This window comes from Neodiprion fabricii, chromosome 3, assembly GCF_021155785.1.
Source record: "Neodiprion fabricii isolate iyNeoFabr1 chromosome 3, iyNeoFabr1.1, whole genome shotgun sequence".
Classification (NCBI taxonomy): Eukaryota; Metazoa; Arthropoda; class Insecta; order Hymenoptera; family Diprionidae; genus Neodiprion; species Neodiprion fabricii.
In genome coordinates, this window is record NC_060241.1 from 11,192,077 (window position 1) to 11,215,771 (window position 23,695).

Consider the following 23,695-nt stretch of genomic DNA (forward strand, 5'->3'; position numbering starts at 1 on the left):
GTTCACATGGAGTACGAAGCAGGTTATGTTTGTGTGAAGAACCTTCGGGACGCCAGCGCATGTGTGATTAGACATAGACAACCAGACTCCTAGTTGTTTTCTCTCTTTCTATCGCGTGCTCGTTTTCACTTATGTGCGCTCCTGTGGCTCACGTACTCTATTCTTATATCTCTATGATTTCAATACTTTATTGGTTATTGGTAACCCAAACTACTGATGTGAGTCTAACTGTAGCTGTGTGAACGATTCCAGTGTCTAGCATCTGGAAATTTCCACCAAGAACCGTACCGACGTCACAACAGGAGGCGGTAACGATAGCGATAATCGTCGCTAGAGAGTTATGGAATCGCGCTACTGGCGTATCAGCCACGGCGGCAGCCCAACAACCGTATCCCCCTTCGAGTAATATAAGTTTTATGGAAACTGGGCCTTAGGGAATTTTTAGCGCTGTCAGCTAGTTTCAGAACGCACCCTAGGGGGTGCCGTGCATACCAGTAACCAGTACATCGCAATGAGTACACCATCTCTAGTGCCAGTATGTAATGAGCATAGAATATACATAACCGCACATAACACTCGCTATTTCCACGTAGAAAGGTATTTGTTTACTAGTATTATTTGTACTTTGCATTAAAACGATAAACTTTTGTCGTTCTCACTTATATATTTTCCCATTTATGAATCATGAAAATAGTAATACATTGCATATGGTTATACGTTTGTATTTTGTTTTTTTTTTTACCCTGTTTGCTCTTTTTCGATCCGTTGCAGTGCCCTGCTGTCAATCTGACAGGATTTTATAGTGCCACATCAAGGTTCAGAATATGCGAAATTGCTACTTTTAGAAGTTGTTCTCATTATTCGAGTACAGTAGCTTCGATTTATCGTAATAAGTGGCGTTGTTTAGATGGCAGTCTCGTTTCATGAAATAATTTCACCAACAATATTGATGAAATATGTGTGTGGCTGAAATACACAATATTCTTCAAATTCCTCACCACCATCCATGTTATGATTATAATTTGTTTTACCTGTTCAGCAAGAATCACATCTGCACCTGACAACTAAGCAGAGGATAAAATGAGTGACGAAGGATTTGACATGTGCGAGTACATGTGGGACCCAAATGTTGTCATGCGCCGTCTTCTTTCAATTGTAAGCATGTCATGGTGCTAGTCTACTAATTCTAGAATCATATGTTTCAAGTTCCATTTCATAATCACATATTTGTAAAAAAGCTCATGAATGTAATTTAAACTAGAGTTGTAGATAATGGGAAGCTGAGGCATTGTTTTTCGCTGCTTCCATCTCAATACTTATGCAATCAAAGGTGAACAGAATTTCAGCTACACCTGAAACGAATTCCTGAATTTCAAAGTAATAATTTAAAACACTACAGAGTAGCATTCTGAAAACAATGAATATGAAAGTAACATAGAAGAACGTTGCCATTCTTGTAATTAATTCCGTGATTAAAATTTAATTACATTCAACAGTCTATCAAATTGTGTTTCCATTTATTTTTAAAATGGTAACAGTGTTATACCATACTTATCATGGTGTATGAAACTCAGAATAGATGATTTTGAATTGGCTTTATAGTATGTTTAGATGTGTAGCCACCCAGTTTCTCCACATTTATTTATTGGGCATCACTTACAAAAATGCCAATGTTCCTTACGTCATTTTCTAGAATTACTTTCATAGTTTTCTTATTTGCTTTGCTAAAAGTATATATTTTGTGGAATTGATACTTATTCTTCAGAGGAGGTAAAAAGAATACCCAGTATTTAAATTTTTAATGCAAACATACATCAAAGTTCGAATTTACAGTATTCACTTACAATTAGTTGTATTAAACAGTGCAAACTATCATTGCAAATACATGTCCACTTGCAAGAAATGAAGCTACACTTCCAAAAACCAACCGAGGGGGAATTCCTTAATCACATAAACTATTTTTTCCTATTGTTTCACCCTTTTGCTGCCTACAATTTTACAATTAAATAAGGTTGCGGATAATCCCCCCCCCCCCCCCCCCCCCCCCCCCTCACCATCGGTCTCTATCATTCAATGAATAACCGATGTGTTACATTGTTTTCTAATTTTTTTTAATCTTGTATTTGCATAGGTTTAGAATTGAAATCATTTATTTCCTGCTGATGTTTAAAGTTGAAAAAATTAGCGTCAGCAAGACTCCTAGAAATGGATGAAAAAATGTCAAAAAAATTGAGTTTTTTAGTGATGAGTGATGTATTTCACGTTACGATTACTAATCCATGCTACTACAGGGTTTTATGTAAAATAAACTCTACTGTAAAAATGCATGGACAGGAGATGTCTCAAAGATTTTTTTTGCGGGCTATCATCAAAACATCTTTTAGTCTTGCTTTGTTATAACGGAAAATTTTTCTTTTTCAAGAATATTCAGTACTGCTAAACACAAATGGTAGCATGGAATTTTGGATTATCTACTCTCTATCAATAAACTCGATTTTTTAGCTATTATTCATCCAGGTTTGATGGAGTTTTTAGCACGAGAACATTTGGAACTCGTTAGAATAATTTTTCTGAAAATATCGAAGGAAAATTATTTAACAAAATACGTCTCATACGTTGTAATATCTCTTCCTCACCCCTCATTTGTAGCTTCACATAATTGGTGGACGCTTCGATTTGTAAGTGTATTTTTTATATCCAGTAAAAGATGGCAAAAATTAACGAATGATTGGTTATCGGTCCTTCCGGGTTCGGGACTATTCAGATCATGTTGTCTACAGCCTAAAGACACCAATGCAATATTTTTTCCGCAAATTCATAACTGATTTTACCCTGTAAAATTACAAATGAAATACACAACAAAATTGTGTCAACAACAAAATTTGAACTATCCAGGGCGAAGAAATCTGAGACAAAAGTATAATAACGAAGTGTAGCATTCCGACAGTATATAACCGTAAAAACTTGAGACTAGCTATCGTTGTTGAACTATGGTGCTCTCAGGTGGTCAGCATTAATACGAATAATTTATACATAATGCTAATCATTGAGTGATAAAAACTTTGAAACATATTGTTGGCATCCATTTCTACGGCGTTCAAATCCTCGCTATTATTATTTCATCTTCATTCAGATATCACGATTCTAACACATCTTCAAGTGTCTAGTAAATTACTACACTAACTTATTGATGCGTTTGTCAGAAAGGATTTGTCACTTTCTTAAAAATTCAAATCGCATACAACGAGAGTAATTTTCCGAAAATTTTTGCATTCTCAAGCATTGACAATTTACATTCATGTGTAGTTTGAATGGCGCAATTGACACAAAAAAGGATCTAGTAGCACACAACGAAAGAAAAATCCTTGCGGAAAGATATGTCTTAAATCAAATTGTACAAGGACGCTTTTGGCATTCAAAGTTTTCTGATTTAAGTATGTATTTAGCGATCTTGGATTCGTTTATTCAATTTTACATTACGAGAATAACCGGGAAGTCGAGAAGTGGAGATGAATGAATGTGGGTATGATTAAAATATGAGTTTGATGTTTATTGTGAGGTGATTTATGTGAAGACTGGAGATAAAGCGTACAGTTGATAAGAAGTAACTTGGAATGAATAGAACAAAGCATAAGTATGTGCAGAAAACAGATTGCAAGATCAGAATTCTGGGAGTGCGTTTCGACAAAAGTGTTACGTGAATTTGTATTGTACAGTCAATAGTTTAGCTACTAATAAGACGTTTAAAAATGAAATCGATCAAAAAACATATGCCTTCAAACTGAGCTTTATAATCTTTTAACCGTTTGAGTAACGGATTTTGCTGAATTGGTAATTTTGTAGGATAGTGAATTATTTATAAAATGCGGCTGAGTGGCAATAATTTAAAATAAGTTGTAAAAATAGTAATTTTTGTGGTACTTTTCATCACTTTACAAACCAATGGAATTATTACACGTACCATTAAGTATGATCAAAATCGTTTGTCATTGACACTCCTTTTTTTCATACAATGGTTTCTTTTTTCTATAAAATTGTTCCGTATTCCATTATTTTATTACTATTAAAGGTTAAGTTGTATAAATATTGGATTCTTTCATCGGAGGTCACTGCGGAAATATGTAGAAAATTGAAGTTTTTTTTTCGACAGAATCATACATTCCAAAAATGAGGGCCATGGTAAGTTTTCAATGCCGTCACTTGAATTTAGAGTTGTGTTAGTTTAGATTTTCTGATAGAGCCGTTTCCGAGATCATCGCTAGAGTTTTTGGGACAAATACAGATCGATGTTCTTCTAAAACCCTATTTTTGGAATACTAAAAAGTCTGAAATTATAGAGTTTCATTGTAATTACAAAAAGTTATTTGCAACCAAATCCAATACTTTTCTGATATGACCATAACCGATGAAAAGTAAAAATAATTCGCATCAAAAACATTTGAAACGTATAAACAGCCGCCAAATACCAAAATTACCTCATAATGAAAAACTTATCGACAATTGTTGCCGTCAAATCAGGATAAATGGCAAGCACGACTTTCCCGCACGTATAAGTCATTTGTTTTTATGTCATTGGCATTTTTCTGATTTAACGGCAAAAATTATCGATAAATTTTTCATTATGAGGTAATTTTGGTACTTGGCGGCTGTTTTTACGTTTCAGATGTTTTTGATACGGATTTCACTACTTTTTGCAAGTATACGACAGCAATAATACTATATTGTACGAACCAAGCATTTGTGATAAACACAATCCTTCTGTCAGTTAACATACGACACGCGGTGTTTACAGTTGATAATGTTGAGCACTACAATAACTCACTAGGAAATAAAATCAGATTGACGTACCACTTGCATTTATATGAATAGAAATGACATAGTTTGCTTGTAATTAATAAAAAGTTGGGAAACGGAATTGTGTTGGAGTTGGTGTAAGTAATTAAAGATATTTGGCACAGTTTGAATTATTTGAAACTGAATGATATAATGTAGCCATCCGGATATGTATATTCGAGCTGATCGATTGCGATTTTTTTTAGTACTATTTAATAATTCGAACAGTGTAGAAATCAATAGTGTTATAGTACAGATTTCAATTAGATTCATTATTAGTCCAGGTCAGATGGACGAGGTCTCTGTCCTATGAGTTTCGATGAAAAATATTTACTCGTTCGCAAAATATGATACCCTGATTTCGGGCAGAAGTTTCTCCGGGTAAATGATTCTCAGCTACTGCTCGTCGGCCTACGGGTACTTAGTATTGGTGGCGATCCGCTGCCGCGAATCTTGATGACATCTTCCTCATATTATTCAAGTGGCTAAACTTCAAATTCAAAACACAACCTTTCAAAATTGGATCTAAGGGAAATTGTTCCGTGAGAATTTTTTTTGTTGTGTACCAGGTTTTCAGGTACGAGCAAAAAGAAATGTTGCTGCCAAACAAACTACCATCATTCTCATGTCGACCACCCTTTTAAGTTCGGAATTGATTGACAGACCCATATTAGGTTAATGAAAAGATAAGCACCAAGATTTAAGCATTATTTCATGAAAAGTAAGTTATCTATAACAAAAATTTGCAATAACGATAAACTAAATGAGGGACTAAGAATACAAGTGGTGTCAGTCAGTTTGACCTCATTTTTTAGAACAACGGAATGTACATCCGAGATTCATTAGGGTCCAAAATCTTTACGCTTGTTACGTCCGTGGATGTCATTTATTCCCGAGCGGGAAGGAATAAACCGAGTCGGTTTCGCTTTTACGTCCGGGGAGAACCAGAAGTTGGAATAAGGGTTGAACAAGCGTTTGGATGTTTGAGATATCAGCTATATATTTATTTGAAGAATTTGTGGAATGGTTTAAACGGGGTGCGTAGTTCACAATATCGGTAAGAAAAGTTATACGTGAGGTTTTTGAGTGTCGAAATAGACTTGATCGTGTCGAACGTTGGAATCGGAAGGATACGGAGGTAAAGAGCAGGAGTAGAAGAAGGTGCACAAATTCAGAATCGTGGGGAATAAAATTAGCAGAGTTGGCAACAAGCGAGTGGCGTGAGAAAGAATGGAAATAGGAGGACTGAGATGATAAGGTTACTTGTAAGGATCGTGGGAGAGTGACGAGATGAGGGAAACGTGGCGATACGCCGGACGTAACACTAATTATAATTCTAATTTTCTATAATTATTGAAATTGAATCCTCCAAAAAATATTTTTAATAAACTTAAAAACATTTGCAAAAAAAAAAAAAAAAATTATAATAATATACAAATCAAAATCAAACCTTAGCTCAAAGTTCTTCATTCAAAATTCAGGTCCAAATTTCTTTGTCCTAAATAATTAGGTAAAAGTGACCACCATTTGGATTTTCAATCCCTCAAATGGTTGAGTTTTCATAAAAGTAAATGAGATAATCCAACGAAGATCAACAAAAAAATTAACTTTATTTTACCGAATGGTTCCTGAGATATTTTAAGTGAACATGACACATTTGCTACAAGGTATGAATAACATGAAGTAATACAAAAATCATGCATATTACCCATAAATTGATAATAATTTAATATACCACTTCTTCAGTAATACATCAAAGACATTTTACAATCTCCAACTTTTTTCAAACCTTATTCACGGAACATTTTTTAATGTCATTAATTTTTTATTGGAATGGTACGACTGAAACATCATAAAGCTAGGTCAGCTTCTCCTTGAAGATAATGTTTAGTAGTTCTCTCAATCTGGGAATAATTTTTCGTCTCAAACCACTCTGTTGCCGACTGCAAAACAAGCTGAACGGCCTCACTTAAATTACGTAACGCATTCAGCATCACTTTTTTACCCCTACCCACCAATGAAAAAAGCAATACCGACCATTGTAAAAGGCACTAATCGCGTATTTTTGATCATCCCTTTCATATCGCGTTGGAATTTCTTTGGTGAACAAAATGGCAGCTCCAATATGGCGCCTCAATGTTGTGATTTTTCCTTTTCTTGCTCAAATCTTGGTTATTTCACTCTGATTAACGATAGACGATATGATATTTTTGTATTTGTCGTTTTTTTCGTTCTTTTTGTTGTACTTTTCGTTTCTTTTGTTGAATCACATTTGTTAATGTCGCGTTCTTTAGCCGTCAATAAATATTTTGCCGCCATTTTGTTTATCAAAAAAATTCCAAAGCGATATGAAAGGGATGATCAAAAATACGCGAATAGTGCCTTCTAGAATGGTCGGTATTGCTTTTTTCATTGTCAAAGTATACGATTTTTGCAAAAAAACATGGAAAAAATCGGCTCTTTTTTCGAAAAAATGGTCACAACTTTTTTCCAAAAAATCGTAGGTTGATTTTGACCATGCCATTCGAAAGAAGAGATTAAAAGCTATCGATTTGTTTTTTTTTTTTTCAAGCGACGTTTTGATCAAAAGTTACATCGCCGAAACTCGTGTACAAATTTTGGACATTTGGGACGAAATGGGTTAAGTCGTAATACAATTGTGATCGGTTATTGCATTTTTTACAATTACAAACTACTATTGTAAATTATAATTCATTCCTTTTCAGTTACAAAATACAATTGTTATTTTTAACTTGTCATAAATTATTTACAAATTTGCCCAACGTTGGTTGTGACAGGTGGGGGAAGATATAATAGAAAATGTGGAAAGAGGAACAGAGAAATGATACATAATAATAATAACGATAGCAGAAGTACGAAGATAATCAGAGTAATGGAATAGTGGAGGTGGGATGCAATGATAGATGTAATGAAAATAAGGAGAATAATTTCCATGGCGATTGCGATGACGCTCAATTCGTAGGTTACGCTCCGATGGTGATTGGCGGAGAACGTAGCGTCCTTGAAGGGGAGGGGGCAAGGAAAGAGAAGAATATTTTTACGTATTTAGTTGCCGCAAACGGCAGTGACGTTCTTGTCTATGCGTGTCGCAACACAATGGCTATTACTCAACAATTGCAACTACATTTAGAAGTCTAAATATATTTTACTATTATACATATTTTATTGCGTAAATATATTTCTACATATTTTACTACAGCTTGATGCTGAATATAACTGAGGTAAAAAAAATTTCAGGAGTTTTATGAACCAAAAATCCATACTTTCATTCCTTTTATCACATACATAGTAGTATCTTCAGAATAGATTATCAAACTATTATATTGGTAAACATTACTTCAAGACTACGCAGTAAGAAATATTTGAATCATAAACGAAAGCTTAGATATCGATATTTCCTTTAAGGAAGGGGGGGGGGGGGGGGGTAGGGTTAATTCGGTCAAAAAATGGCACATTTTTATGAATTTTTATCAAAGAAAGAATTAATATAAATAATGTTATCCCAGTGGGGTATTGTCAAGTCACATTTGGAGTATACTCTGTGAAATTTTCGTGAAAAAATATAAAGATTTGAGCCAGTGGCAGCAACTCTTGTCAGGCGCCTCGGAAAAAAAGCCTTTTGCGGTGGACATCAGAACTCAAGACTGGATCATGTAAAACACAAAAACCAAAGCGATTCTTTTAGTTTATAAGTTTATCTAGGTAACCCTGTGGAGAAAATTTTTTTTTTTCTTCATTTTTGGATTTATGGTAGCATTCTAAAGTCAAAAACCCTATTTTCGACCAAAATAACCAACATTTGAGCCCCCATAAAAAATACTTGAAATCAAAAATAAAAAAAATAAAAAAAAACTCGACAGGGTTACCTCGCTAAATATGTGTAGAAAAAGTGTGTAAAAATCAAATCGATCGGTTCAGTAGATTTTGAGTGACAGTGTCCACTGACTTTAAAAAGCAAGTTGTGGGACCATCGATTTATCCTGCCGCGCAAGTGCTGAAAATTCCGTTTGAGGCACTCATACTAAAAATGCTGTACTACCGTCAAATTTTCTCGGATCGACTTGAAATTTTCACAGAATATTCCTGAAATATGGTACATTCACGTAAAAATTTTTCAAAAAATGGAAAAAAAAAATTAAATACCCTACCCCCCCCCCCCCCCCCCCCCCTTAAATCAGTTCAAACTGGTTAAAAGTCTGTTACATTCATCGGGTTTAGCTTCACTTTACGATACCGCATGTTAATCAGAAGACTATTCACTACAAAGTCTCTGGATAAATTTTCTGTTTTTTCACTACGCGCCATCGTTAAATATTCTATTTGATAACATTGCATGGATATTGATTAGGGATGACAAATAGCAATATTGAATTGACTAGTGGAAAAAACCTCGTAGCAGGAACTCTAGATGATAGTCTTCTGAATAAAATAAGCCATCGTTCAGTGGAATCGAACAGATCTACGCGATTTCTCATAGTTTCGGAACCATTCAAAACAAAATATCAGGATTATCTATATCTAAGCTTTTGGTTATGATTTCTTAATATAGCTTACAAATACATTAATTTTACTATCCTTCGATTCGCAATCACTTGATAGTAAAATTAATAAATACCATCTACATTTGACTTACCAATCTTTTTCATTCGAATTCATTATAAAAATCTCGACTTATGGTCGGTACAACATGGTGATATTCTTACTTCTGTCAATTCTTTTCTTGCTTTCACATTGCACTAACGATCTATACATTTTTTCGTCTGCCAATGCTATCCTCATCACAGGAAACGATCTGAATCGTTGGAATTACAAAGTTATTGTAAAACCAGTGAGTATCAATTATTTTAAACCATCAGATATTCTGGTAACAACGAAGAATCACATTTTTCTATGAAAGGCGGAAATTATTTACTGTCAGTAACCGTGATAGCCGGTGATGAGCGTTATGAGTGTTAGCTATTTCTTGTTTGGCTAAAATAAGGTTTTTCCCTTTTATCACCAGTTATGAACAGTTACTTGATAGGTATTTGGGGTAAAATTTGGAAGGAAGCACTGTTATAATATATTATATGTTACATGAAATGAATGAAACAAAAACAGACAATTACTCGTACAGTTTGATTCAAACTTCAGTTTCATCATATCTCCAAGATATTTAAGAATCATATCAAAATTAACATGTTCTGTTAGTTGAATACTTACAAATTATCTATATTATAGTCCGCGTGGGTTATATCAAACTACACGGGAGATGTAGGGGCAATGATTGTGATATATGCAAGAGGTGGGCCACTCGGATAAAAGTGACACAGTGATTGCAAGATTACAGAGACTACGTAAAATTTTGTATGGTTGCAAAAGATTTCCCCTGTAAAATATGAAAATTTGATCACACATGACTACGGGAAAATTTCACAACTATCCCGATTACAGAAAAAAAAAATCAATCATTTTTAATCATCTGTAATCATCAGTGATTTTGTTTTTTGACAAGTTAAATAACGCATACCAAAGTATACTGCATGCATGCCATCTGACGAGCAACGAATAAAACTATCTTACTGGAGCGGTGTTAATATTATTATTAAGGTTTTGAAGATTTCATGATCACTCTCATCAAAATGACTACGATATGATTACAAATGATTATAATTGAAAAAACGACTGTTAGAGTGCACATGTGTTTACGATTACAAAGTGATTACAGTGGTTGCAAAATGACTGCAATAAGAGGTGACACAATGACACACAATGACTGCTTGAATGGCTAACTCCTTCGATATACTAGGGATCCCCCACTCTAAGGCAGGCAGTCACCGAAGCCCCAAGTAGCTGTTTTGGTAGTGGGGATAGCGAAACACCTAGCGCGCGCGAGAAAGAAAACATCAGTTGGCTAGTAATGGGGGAAGCACTCACGTGAAGAGTTACGGAGTGTGATAGAACTTGTGGCGATATAACCCGCACGTACTGTGTAAATTTAATACATCTTAGAAGGCATAATTCAACTGTCTTAGCGTTGCATCGTACTATGTCTGCTATGTATAATTTAAATGGCTGAAGAGAAAAATTAGCTGTCGCAGAATCAATTTCCGCATGTTTACTTATAGTTTGAAATAACAGAAGTACCCGGAAAAAAATTTCCCTATTTTAATTTCGAATACAGGTGATGAGAGAAATTAATGACATTGTAGTCAGGACGGCTAGGTGGTCTAGTGGAGTTAGGCTCCAGCAAAGCATCCCTAGATACCGGGTTCGATTCCTGGCTCCGTCGTTAATTTTTCAAGTCACCTGAAATATTTTAATTGGCAATTTCTATTTTAATTTCATAAAATTATGTAAATTAATATAACATTTGACATGGTTATATGTACATACACTTGGGGACAATGAATCTGAGACGGCTAATTTTTTACATTAGACAGTTATGTTGGCAACACAGAGAAACCTACAGCGCTGTAGTGGGCCGAGCGCAAAACAAACTCAATCTCAATAAACATAATATAACCCATGGCCGTCGAATCTAACCTTACAATACCGCGGGGATAATGACTTGTTGCCGTGTAAATCCAATTAGGAGGTTAAGTTCGACGGTCATGGGTTATGTTATGTTTATTGAGATTGAATTTGTTTCGCACTCAGCCGACTATGGAGCTGTAGGTTTCTCTGTGTTGCCAACATAACTGTCTAGTGTAAAAAATTAGTCGTCTCAGATTCATTGTCCCCAAGCGTATCTGATACTTTGGCCGTGTTCGAAAATTGACTGACAGTTAAAGTAACTGTGTAATTATTTATTTGGTAAGAGAAGTATTCCACTCGAGTTGAGTAATTATTCTCTTATTGGTAAGAGTAGGCAAATACGAGTTCACTTGATCCGAATACAATTGTTTCTACTGCATCGTATCAATCATCTGTGGTCAACTGTACTCTACGTACAAATTTCTGGGTATTATTGTGAAGTTCACACTTGTGATTTTCGACACTCGTGTGTGTTGTCTCGTGTTTGAAAATAGTTTGAGGAATTATACGCATGTTTATGATGCCTTCTGTACGAACATTGACCGAATATAAAATAATATTTTGATGTGATTGGAATTTTAGTTACGGCAAAGACAGGCGTACTGCACTGACAACGAGTGTCTTAATGACGGTGCACGTATGTATTATTATTTGTTAAATAAATATCATCTTCTCTAAAGCTTGAATTGAAACATGAATAATAAACAATACAAATATTCACGGAATGATGAACATTCGTAAACTGTGGCACACATTATGTATGTATTACTTGAATATTTAGTATGCAATGGGATACGGCATATCGGGAAACTCCATTTGATGACCCTCCATAAAATAATTGTACTTCACAAAATTCTTTATCATCACTTTCACTTTTTATCAACTCACACGTAATGAAATGAATATCTATCCAAGAGAGTTATTAAGGTGTTTTTCTGTCATAATGCGCAATCAATGATTTCGTCTGAAAGCACCTGAAGCACTGAACCGAGAGAGTATAAAAACTTTTAGCGGCTGTAATTATTGTTACCTTGTCCATAATCATTTCAAAGTGCAAAAGAAGTAGTATGAGATGCAAATTGACTACAATAAAACAAGAGTACCGAATAAAAGTATCGATGAAAATGCAGTAGGCTGAATCCATTTTAAATTGTGCAGACCAGTGGAGGTCATATTCCATAATTACTCGTAACTGAAGGACGTTCTTCGTCGCCTAAATAGGCGGACACGTATATTTCATTATTACACAAATAAATTTTTCGCACCTGATAATGATTATTTAAGATTATAACGTAAATATGGTTTTTTCTGATGGTTAACGTATAGTTTCTAAAAAATAACCGCCAATTTCGCGATTTCGGAGCTTTGTTTAAAATTCTTATTTTGGAGCACAAAATGTTAGGGAAGTGAATTCGAATATGGTTTTGGTGAATTGAAAAGTAAACGACGGAGCCAGGAATCGAACGGAGTCAGGACGACAGGGTGGTCTAGTGGAGTAAGTCTCCGGTAAAGCATCTCTACATACCAGGTTCGATTCCTGGCTCCGTCGTTAATTCTTTAATTCGCCAAAAACATGTTCGAATTCACTTCTCTAGCATTTTTTCTCAACAATAATTAATAAGACTTCTTCATATAATATTCTGAACGGCCGGGTCCGTTATAATTAGGCTAAAATAAGTCGTGTATTACATACATTTAAACATGCCATATATATAGATACTAGGGTGGTCCTTATTCAGGGTGTCGACGAATTTTTGCCAGACCATCCCCCAAATCAACTTCAAATAATTCCAAAACAATCGCCTAATATTTTCAGATTTTTACATCGACTCTAAGATAGTCCGCATTGTGATCGAAGTTTCTTATGGAAATTAACATTGGTAAAACTTTTTTTCTCGGTATATATTTTATTGCAAGAGTAATAATGTTCCAAATAATCCGTAACCGCGAGGTTTTGTTGAGAATTAGTGCTACTATCTGGGAAAAAATACACATTATCGTACCGGGCAATCTAGACGAATTGCACAACCTCGAATCCTGACTTTTTTTTTATTTAGAGGAAGTGCAATTCGTCTAGATTGCCTCGTACGACGATGTGTATTTTTTTTCATATAGCATCACTAATGCCGACTAAAACCTCGCAGTTACAGATTTTTTGGAACATTATTACTTTCACGATGAAATATATAATGCGAAAAAATGTTTTTCTCATGTCATTTCCATAAGGGGTCATCCATAAATTACGTCACACGAATTTTACAACTTTTAAACCCCGCCCCCCGTCCTTGTCGCAGGTTATCACATTTTCAGAACCCCCTCCCCCCTGATGTCACGTCACAAATTTTTCAAACTCATACATGTATTTAAAAATAATCAAAAGAAAACAGTTATTTTCATTTTTTTCTTATTTTTATTAAATATTTTTTATATATAAATTTCGTGTTTTAGTATTTAAAATTTTAACATGTGACGTCACACAGCTTTTGACCCCCCCTGCCCCTTGTCACACTATGTCACATTACGGTGATACCCCCCCCCCCCCCCCACTAACTTGTGACGTAAATTTATGGATGGCCCCTAAGAAACTTAGATCACAATGCGGGCTATCTCAGACTTGCTGTAAGAATCTGAAAAAATTTGGCGACTCTTTTTAAATGATTCAAAATTGATTTCAGTGATGAGGCGGTAAAAATTCGGCAACACCCTAAACAAGGACCACCTTAATAGATACATAGTCTCCAATGTGCCTCAGCGACGACCTCTATTACGTTTTGGAGTACGTAGAATCTCACACTTGCTCAAAATGTCCTATTTTTGTTGGGTGATTTCATTGCTTTTTATTTTATTTTTTTGCCGCAGATTTGATTTTTTTGCTTCATCCTTTAATCGTAAATTTTTGGCGGTGCCAACTTTATGTTAGGCTGGCCAAGCCATACGTAAAAACACATACAGGGTAAGTGGAAAAAGAAGTCAAATAGAGGCATATTTTTTTGCTATTTATTTGTTCGCAACATGCACCACATTTAATTTTTTTACTCACCCCCATACCAACAAACCATCCCCTAGATCCTGACTTCAGACAAAACACGCCGCTTTCGGCGAAAAACAGAGTGCACCATTATTTTTTGCTATTTATTTGCTCGCGATGTAAGATGTTTTCAGATTCTTGGCCCCACCCCTCATCCGAAGTAACCACGCTCTGGATTGTGATTTCAAAGGGAACAGATCAAGAGCGGTAGAATAACAGAAAATGGAGTGAATTATTATTTATTTTTTTCTGCCATTCCCTTGTTCACGATATGAGCCATCACCAAATTCTTTCTGGATCAAATCTGAAATGAGTTCACCGATTTTCTTCCTACCCCAGACTTAAAATATGGTTCACGAGTATTATTGATCAAATATGTAAAATAATAATTATAGAAATAATAATTAATAACAGGATGATAGATCACTACCGTGAGGATACCTCAAAGAGCACTTCGTAGTACTAAAGATGGAAATTCAATATTATAGTGGCTATCACAGAATTTATTCAAATGATTTGTGACCAGTACATGTGCACATAATAACTATAGTCAAACGAACAACAATATGGTATGACCGTTAGTTTATTTGTATAATTATTATGTAACATATTTGATCAATAATACTCGAAACCATATTCTGAGTCTGGGGTAGGAAGAAAATTGGTGAACTCATTTCAGATTTGAATCGACAAAGAATTTGATGATGGCTCATATCGTGAACAAGGAAATGGCATAAAAAAAATAAATAATAATTCACCCCATTTTCTGTTATTCTACCGCTCTTGATCTGTTCCATTTGAAGTCAGAATCCAGAGCGTGGTTACTTCGGATGAGGGGTGGGGCCAAGAATCTGAAAACATCATACATCGCGAGCAAATAAATAGCAAAAAATAATGGTGCACTCTGTTTTTCGCCGAAAGCGGCGTGTTTTGTCTGAAGTCAGGATCTAGGGGATGGTTTGCTGGTATGGGGGTAAGTAAAAAAATTAAAAGTGGTGCATGTTGCGAGCAAACAAATAGCAAAAAATATGCTTCTATTCGACATTTTTTCCAATTACCCTGTAGGTGTTTTTACGTATGGCTTGGCCAGCCTAACATAAAGTTGGCACCGCCAAAAATTTACGATTAAAGGATGAAGCAAAAAAATCGAAACTGCGGCAAAAAAAAACAGTAATTAAATCACCCAACAAAAATAGGACATTTTGAGCAAGTGGTTGTGCCAGCTTAATGGACGTCATTTACAAGCAATTGTGGAATATGACCCCCGCTGACCTGCATGATTTGAGATGGATTCAGCCAGTAATTTCTGCTATGAGCCTGGCCCTTTCATTTCTTAGAAAAACTTGACGTGTCAAAATTTACGGAATTTCAGGATTTTTTAAACTTACAATTAGACATTTTGGCAACTATGAATGTAGCAGTTCAACTCCATAACTTGAAAAATGTGTAATTTTATGATAAAAATAAATTGGTGTGAAAATTTGCAAATACCAACTTGTGTACCCATTATCATTGTATACTGATATTATATAAGCCAAGAGCAGCTCACGAATGTTCCTTTCGCTATCTACCTTAGTACGTCGACTGCAAATGTATATGTATACTCATGTAAGATTATTACTTTTTAGTTCCCGGACCCGGTACCCCTCCGGCTTATTCGGATTTTTTTTTAATGATCATAGCCTTTGCGTTCATAGCACTTATGCTCGCATTTAGGCCAAGGTCACTTCGGGGAGGACACGGAAGTAATGACACGAAGAGGCGTGATCACGATGCTGTGAGTTCCTATCATGTAATCTATTCATAAACCATAGCACATGTCAAGGTCACCGGTGCTTTAATATACCAGCCGTGTATGTTACGTAAAATTCCGCGCAGTGTCTACTGACATCAGGGCAAAAACGGTATTGATAGCTATAGTCACTCGTAGAATTTCCGTGTGCAAGCATTTATCTATGTTTGATGGTAGAAAATGAAGGATGATTAGTATATAGACAAAACAGGAGTATTCTATTTCAATCAACACCAAATAAATAGAAAACAGTGTTTGAGTTGTAGAAATATGCCAAATGAGTCAGGAATCACATGTTTGCATTTTGTTTTAACACTCCATCTTAGCGTGGGGGTCAAAACTTGGAATGGTCAATATTTCGAATGGCTGATATATCGACATTTCAAACATGCGAAAATAAAATAACGAAAGATAAATTATTCGAAATCTGGATTTTTGAAAGTGTCACGGATTAGTAGTCATTCTAATCGTGGACCCATGTGTAGGGTCAGGCTTTAAAATATTTTACAAAGTCGTGTAGATATTTATTTTATGGGCTACTCCACGTCAACTCGAATGGGTCTTGACCTTCGGTTTCTCTGATTTACCCACTGTACGAAACTGGTGTGAATCATAGATGTTTTCAGTCTTCGTCTCGGTGCTACCGAATTTTGATTTTTTAGCATCCAAATTTTTGAAAAGATTGTATTCCAAAAGTGGAAGGATTGTGCAGCAACTGTGTAGAACAAAAGTGATTACTTTTTATCTTACATATTTGAATAAATCTATACATTTTTTTGGGTTTTGGAATAGATAAATGTAACTAAATAAATAGAAAATAACGTTTTTCACAAGAAATGAAATCCTTTCATTATTCTCATATTTTTACATGAAATTCTGTGACTGAGGCCGGAACTTTTTATACTTTGTCCAAGATGGGATGAGCCTTTGTTTAGAAGTTACAGGATTTTAAGAAAGCATGAAGTCTTTCAAATTTTGGATAAAATGAATTCTGTAATGAATTTTAGTTTATTTTTCGAAAATCTACGGTTTATAATATATTGTAATTTGTTTATTTATGAAATTGAATGATACATTATTAAATTTTTTAAATTAAATTATAATCTATGTTAATTAATTTATAAATTACTAAATTTACTCGATCTCACAGTGTTGGGAAGTATCTAGAATCTACATACAAGTAACCAAGATACATCTCAACACCTTTTCCGATGACAAGATATAAAAAAAAACTTTTATTACTTATACGTCGATAAGATGTGTTCTCTCGAATTCAAAAATACGAACATTTGTAAATGTTCACAGGATAACCTATTACGTAGGTGAGAGTCAATATAACAAGTCCGGCGAGTGAAAATAAACATTTCGACGAAACTGTACTAGCAGTAATACACAATTTGTGGATCTTTGATCGGCTATGTTGGTTCCAAAATCTGATAAGTTTATTGTGGCGCTCAATTGCATCTTGACCGAGATAATATCACAATTCATCGGGCATACTATCACGAGCTTGCGCTCCAGCTCTTTCAACTTTATTAACACGAACCTAATTGTCATAGAAAAACCAAAAATCATGCGTAGCAGCTGGAGAATCTTTAACCAATTAAGAGCCGAGGCGTCATAGCGGCGGCATTCAGTGTATTTCAAAATAAAAATTCATCTCGAAGAAAAAAAATGACGATTTGTTCTATGACGCCATTTGAGAAAATGATAAAAAAATTCGTCAACTTCGAGGGTTCAAAAGTGTATGAGCCCTTGAAGCGCGGGAAAAATAACTTTTTATGGTTATAATCGGATTCCTTGATCTCAAAAATACTTAAAATCCATGCTTTTAAAAGTAAATTCACCCGAGACACCAAAAAGATTGAATTATTTCATGACGTCATTTCGCGATTTTTAGCACTTTAATGTCATGGGCGCGTTTGACGCAGCTAACGATAAGACGCCGCTAAGACGCCTTAGCACTTAAGTGGTTAACTTTGCTATTATTCTGAGGTAAAAATTGTTCAGCAGTATTGAGTATTTTCGTTATTTTAGCGACAGCATTAGAGCAAATGTAAAATACAGTCCGCTCCCGTAATAGTGCCGCTTCCCCTCATTCTCGCTCGAATATAACCCCCACCACGGGCTCACTTCGGGTTTCATATTTGTCTCTCTCAATAGTCCCAAACGCTGGCTCAATGAAATAGCGTATAATTCTCTGCTTTCAATTCAAATTATAGTCATTATTTTTTTAATAATGTTATTTCGTCACAAAATTCATAATATAGTAATAAGATCATCAAAAAAAATTTCATAAATTTCAATTGTAATCATTAAAATAATAATTGATTTTATTGAAAGAAATAGAGATTATATACATTTGATAATTTTACTATATCAATGAGTATTTTTAACACATTTTGTGGAATAAATGGGATTACGTCTGAAAAGTTTTCTTAAAATAACGAAATTTAGAAAAAGAAATTTAATTTCGAAAATCGAAATAATCCATTTTTATATGATGAGGAAAACGAATATAAATATACACGAGTAGTCACAGTTTACCCGGTGCGGCGGCACTATTACGAGAGCGCGACGAGAATTCCGACGGCGTGAACGCGCGTCAGTGATGGGGTTACCTGAGTTCCAAGAAAAATACTCCCCTACTCCCCCATCGCCGGCACTATTATGAAAGCGGACTGTATTTACGAAATGAATGTTCCAAATTCGTGGATACAAAATAGTTGCCACGGCTGATAGGGTTATCTGTTCTATATTTTCAAATCTCTGTAAATTCTTCTAGAAGAAGATTCTTCTAACGAAGCCCTGATACCATGTTTGTATAGATATGTCTACATTTTCTATCTGTATCTGTTCCAACGCGTGTAAACGAAATTTATTAACTTCAACATAGAAACAGCTCCTAATTGATCAGTAGCAACCACAGATTTTTTGAAAAATTTCACAATACCGTAGACTTTATGACGCACTGAGTTGGTGATTCGATTTTTTTGAATAATTTTAAAAGGTATTAAATTCAAGAGATGTTCAAAGCACGGCAATTGTTTCTCTGCACCAAATTAATCTACCACTGCTTTTTTAACATTTGTAGCACCATCAGAAACAACGACGCAACACTGCTCATATCTATTTTCCAATTGTTCCCCACTCACAATAACCACCTTTAAGGTAGTACCGTGATAGCAGCAGTCCTCAACTTCCAGAGAAATATCCCCTGTATAAAACATTACAACCCAAGTTAGAAGTAGTTGAGATACAGTACACCTTTGCGCCTCCTCTCACATGCGCAGAAGTATAAAAATTTTCCCATTGCGTCTTTTGTCTGACTTGGCAACGTTGCGTTCTAACTCAGTATCTCTTGCCCCTCAAGCATGTGTTGTAGAGAAATGTATTGTTATGAAATCAATTTGAGGTTAGTTATAATTGGAGACTGAAAATAATACACAATGACTTCGCAATTAAAACCTGTACCGTAACCTATATCCGCAAAGTTCTGACATTTATTTCAATTCGTTGGGCCTTTGTGGCATTTTAAACTTCCCGCGTAGGGCAACGTTGCCAAGTCATTATTTCTCACGGGTCAGGTTATGAGAGAAAGTATGAAAATCATTAAAAGCAACAAACTTTAAGAATTATTTACAAAAAAATGAATACCGCTTGTTTATGTTTTTTTTGAAAAAAATTACTTGTTATATCCTCAATTAATAATTCTCAGTTTTTAAAAAAAATTCTAAGAAAAGTATGGCTGTTATTAAATAAAATGCTCACTCTAACTACGGTCGGGATAGGGAATACATGTAAATTGTACGACTTTTGATCGCTAATATTGCAAAATTTAGTACCGCAAGGACTATTAAAAAAAATTCCTACGTATAAAGGACATTTCAAATTATGTGTATTCAAAAATTGAAAGATATTGCAAGAAAAGTGATTTATCACGGTACTACCTTAAATGTTCTCTCAGGAATTCCGTTCCTCTTATTCAGGGACGTCAATTGCAACATTTTTGTGAATATTTTCTACTAAAAAATGTGCATTTACACCCAGATAACTTTTGTCGTTTATAGGGTCTGTCCAAATATCTATCGTCAAGCATACATGTGAAACTTTTGAGAGTTTGTTTTCCATCATATTCGATAAGATGTTGTGCTTTTCTTCCATGAGACATAACTAACCTCAATTTATTCGATATTGGCTGCTACAGTATCGATACATCGATATATAGTCGAGGAAATAAAGCAATGGACTGTCGATTTTTTGAGCAGTAAGGCGGATTTTAATGCGGTTTTTTGCATTCGCTTCGTAAGAGCGCCTACAAACTTTGTGAACTAAATTGATTAATTAATTTTTTGAAAATGCATTATGGCATTATTAATATGCATTTTGCAAGTGCACTTCCAAGAGACACTAAATAAAAAATTTGCTACTCGGGGGTTTTTGGGGTCGCTGAACACGAATATCGCCACGGCAACCGTCTCCGAGGTACCTGGTGCCCAGGGTGGACAGTATCAACGTCTTCTCCTAGAGTTTTGGCGAAAATTGTGATCGAATTTGTCGAAACTCGTTGCTTGGGGGTTTTTGGGGTCACTGAATACGAATATCGATATGGCAACCGTCTCCGAAGTACCTGGTGCCCAGGGTGGACAGTATCAACGTCTTCTCCTAGAGTTTTGACGAAAATTGTGATCGAATTTGTGATTGAATTAAGAACAATATACTTTGATTGAGGTAAAAATGATAATACTCAAGATAATTCCAGAAAAAGACGTTGAAACGTTCACCCTGGGCACCACGTGCCTCGGAGACGGTTGCCGTGGCGATATTCGTGTTCAGCGACCCCAAAAACTCCCGAGTAGCAAATTTTTTATTTAATGTCTCTTGGAAATGCACTTGCAAAATGCATATTATTAATGCCATAATGCATTTTCAAAAAATTAATTAATCAATTTAGTTCACAAAGTTTGTAGGCGCTCTTACGAAGCGAATGCAAAAAACCGCATTAAAATCCGTCTTACTGCTCAAAAAATCGACAGTTGGGCCGTTTTTAGTGCTTTATTTCCTCGACTAATATCGGCACGGCAAATATCGAAATAAATATCGATATACATCGGCCATCTCATCACATACTGTATCCTCTAAGATTCACGTAATTAAATTTATGATCATATTCGCATCTTTTGTATTCAGATGTCACCTTCCTGTAGCTGTGTGCTTGTTCATGTTCCATTCCTCGTCCTTCGTTAGTTTGCTACACAATTCTTAACAGAAACACTTCAGTACATTTTTATCTGACGCAAAAATAAAGAAATGGCATGAATTCTATGAATTTACTATTAAAATTTCGTAGAATCCGTACCATTTCTTTATTTTTTACCTCGGAATTTTTTCCAGGGTCCTCGTGGAAATCCACCAATGCCGCCACCAACAGCTGATTGAAAGTAAACAGATAAAATTAAATACTGCTGAAGACGTCTTTATATACCTAAACCCTGCTGCGCTTGAAAGTTTTAAATAAAATAAATCTATAGAACGATAACTCGTTTGTTTCACATTATATTGATATATTGATAGATGCAATTTTATGATAAAAAAAAAACCAAGGACTAACTTGACATTAGCTACATAAGTGTGATGCATTAGTATGTTTTTAAAGAAATTAATAATATGAAATCATGGGTCATGTTGGTCCCTATAACTCATTTTGCTGGTCAAGATGATTGTATTAACGATCAACCAAAAGAGAATGCATAATATTGACATAAAAGCATTTAGACGGGAATTTTGCACTTTTGTAGTTCAGTTTTGAATCGCTATATTTTCGGTTCTATTCATCGTAGAATTATGCATACAAAAAAACTAGTTCGTGAAGAGCATGATAGGGCTTGCGCAACGAGCTAACTGTCAATCTAAGTTTATACGTTACGTTAATGCTCTTCTTCTTGCTTTATTCAATGATTCAACATACCAGTTAGACTATATAATTCTGACCTATCACTTTATCAATATTATTATTTACTTATCTTATATATCACTTAATAAACTTAGTACTTTAGTTCAATTATATTTAAGGGCTATTCAAACGAAGGTAATGCTTTAGTTCATGAACTTGCCTGGCAAAGTGGGAAAGCAAAGAATGAGTTAGTTGTATGTGAAGCAGAATGCAGTTGCGTAAAAAGTTATAGAGCACGGAGTTATGTGAAGGCTAGTGTAATACGTATGGCATAATTAACGCCATCATCATTGTTCAAATGATTGATTGTAATAACCTCTGGGCTCAGAAATCTGTGTTGAATAATTACAAATGTGTATTATGTTGTTACCTTATAAATTGTTTAATCCTCGCGCAAACAGCTTGAAAGAATTATTTTGTTATGTAGTCCCGGCCAACGGGGTAACCACTTTTGAAGTTTGGTGTACACCTGACTTCAGGATGGTAAAAAATGTCATGTGCCATGTGAATTTTAGATGACTTTTCGTACTTTCAAGTAACTTTACAGAACTTCTTTACGATAACACGTGACTTCACGAGTGGTTACCTTCTCGGTCCAGGCAAAATAAATCAAGAAAACCCAGAAATTCGTTATTCAAAGCCTTCACTCACAGGCTTTAGAAGACTAAAACTTCCAGTGAAGTGAGTGATACAGTTATCAATGCTTTAATAATAGGTATAGAGAAAAAAGGCCAGCTTCAAGAAACGAATATAACAAAAAAAAAGATTCAAGGAATATCATGCACAATTACTGAATGGTAATTTCCTTCAAAAGCGACCATAATTTTTTACATTTTTTTTTTCTCAGTCAGGTTATCTTTGTCCTGCTCCATGTTATCTACGAGTGACTCTTCAATTGTATGGTCTACACAAATAGCTGTCCATAAATGACATAGCTCTATTCTGGACACTTTTGACACCCCCGCCAGAAAGGCATGTGTTTACAAAAAAATTTGTACCTTGAAAAATTCATCAACAAGTAGCTTTCTTTTTAATTTTTATTATCCTAAAACGTCTGAAGGAACGAATGACGAAACTAGCCACACATGCAAATTATTATGAAGAGGAAAATAATTGTCAACTTTTCTGTAATAATCAAGCTGAATTTCAAGTGCCCCTATTACGAAGGCACGTCATTGACACTTGTGAATGCGAAATAGACAATATTACCGACGGATAAATGAATTCAAATGCATCAATTATAAAACCACATATCGCAGATTAAGACCCCTTCCCCACATGTAGCTTAGCGAAGCCTTTCAGCAGCCCCCCCCTTCCACCCCTCCCCAAAACTAACCACATGCTTTGGGGACAGTACAGACACAAAAACAGGAGAATTGTTCTGCAGAATATTTTTCCACAGAAATGAATTCGAGATTCGCTTCAGAAATATTCCTCTATGATTCATTGTACACAAAAGTTGTTCTACACAATATTTTTGCACAGGAGAATTGTTGTACAGATTGTGTTTGGCACAACTCAGATTTAGAGCAATCATCTAATCATCAAAATC

The 23,695-nt window shown here is 35.1% G+C and overlaps 1 protein-coding gene across 2 annotated transcripts; it reads left to right on the forward strand.

Moving 5' to 3' along the window:
• Positions 1 to 478: 478 nt before the first annotated feature.
• Positions 479 to 22,541, forward strand: LOC124178553 (small integral membrane protein 14). 2 transcript variants are annotated; one of them, XM_046561993.1, is made up of 6 exons: positions 780 to 958; positions 1,040 to 1,155; positions 11,953 to 12,007; positions 16,027 to 16,175; positions 21,499 to 21,503; positions 21,585 to 22,541. In XM_046561993.1, the coding sequence occupies exons 2-6, from the start codon at positions 1,081 to 1,083 to the stop codon at positions 21,706 to 21,708; spliced, it is 408 nt and encodes a 135-aa protein (XP_046417949.1). In that variant the 5' UTR covers positions 780 to 958; positions 1,040 to 1,080; the 3' UTR covers positions 21,709 to 22,541. The 2 variants fall into 2 exon arrangements, with proteins under 2 accessions (XP_046417950.1, XP_046417949.1); XM_046561994.1 differs by lacking the exons at positions 780 to 958; positions 21,499 to 21,503 and adding an exon at positions 479 to 597.
• The last annotated feature ends 1,154 nt before the right edge of the window (positions 22,542 to 23,695 follow it).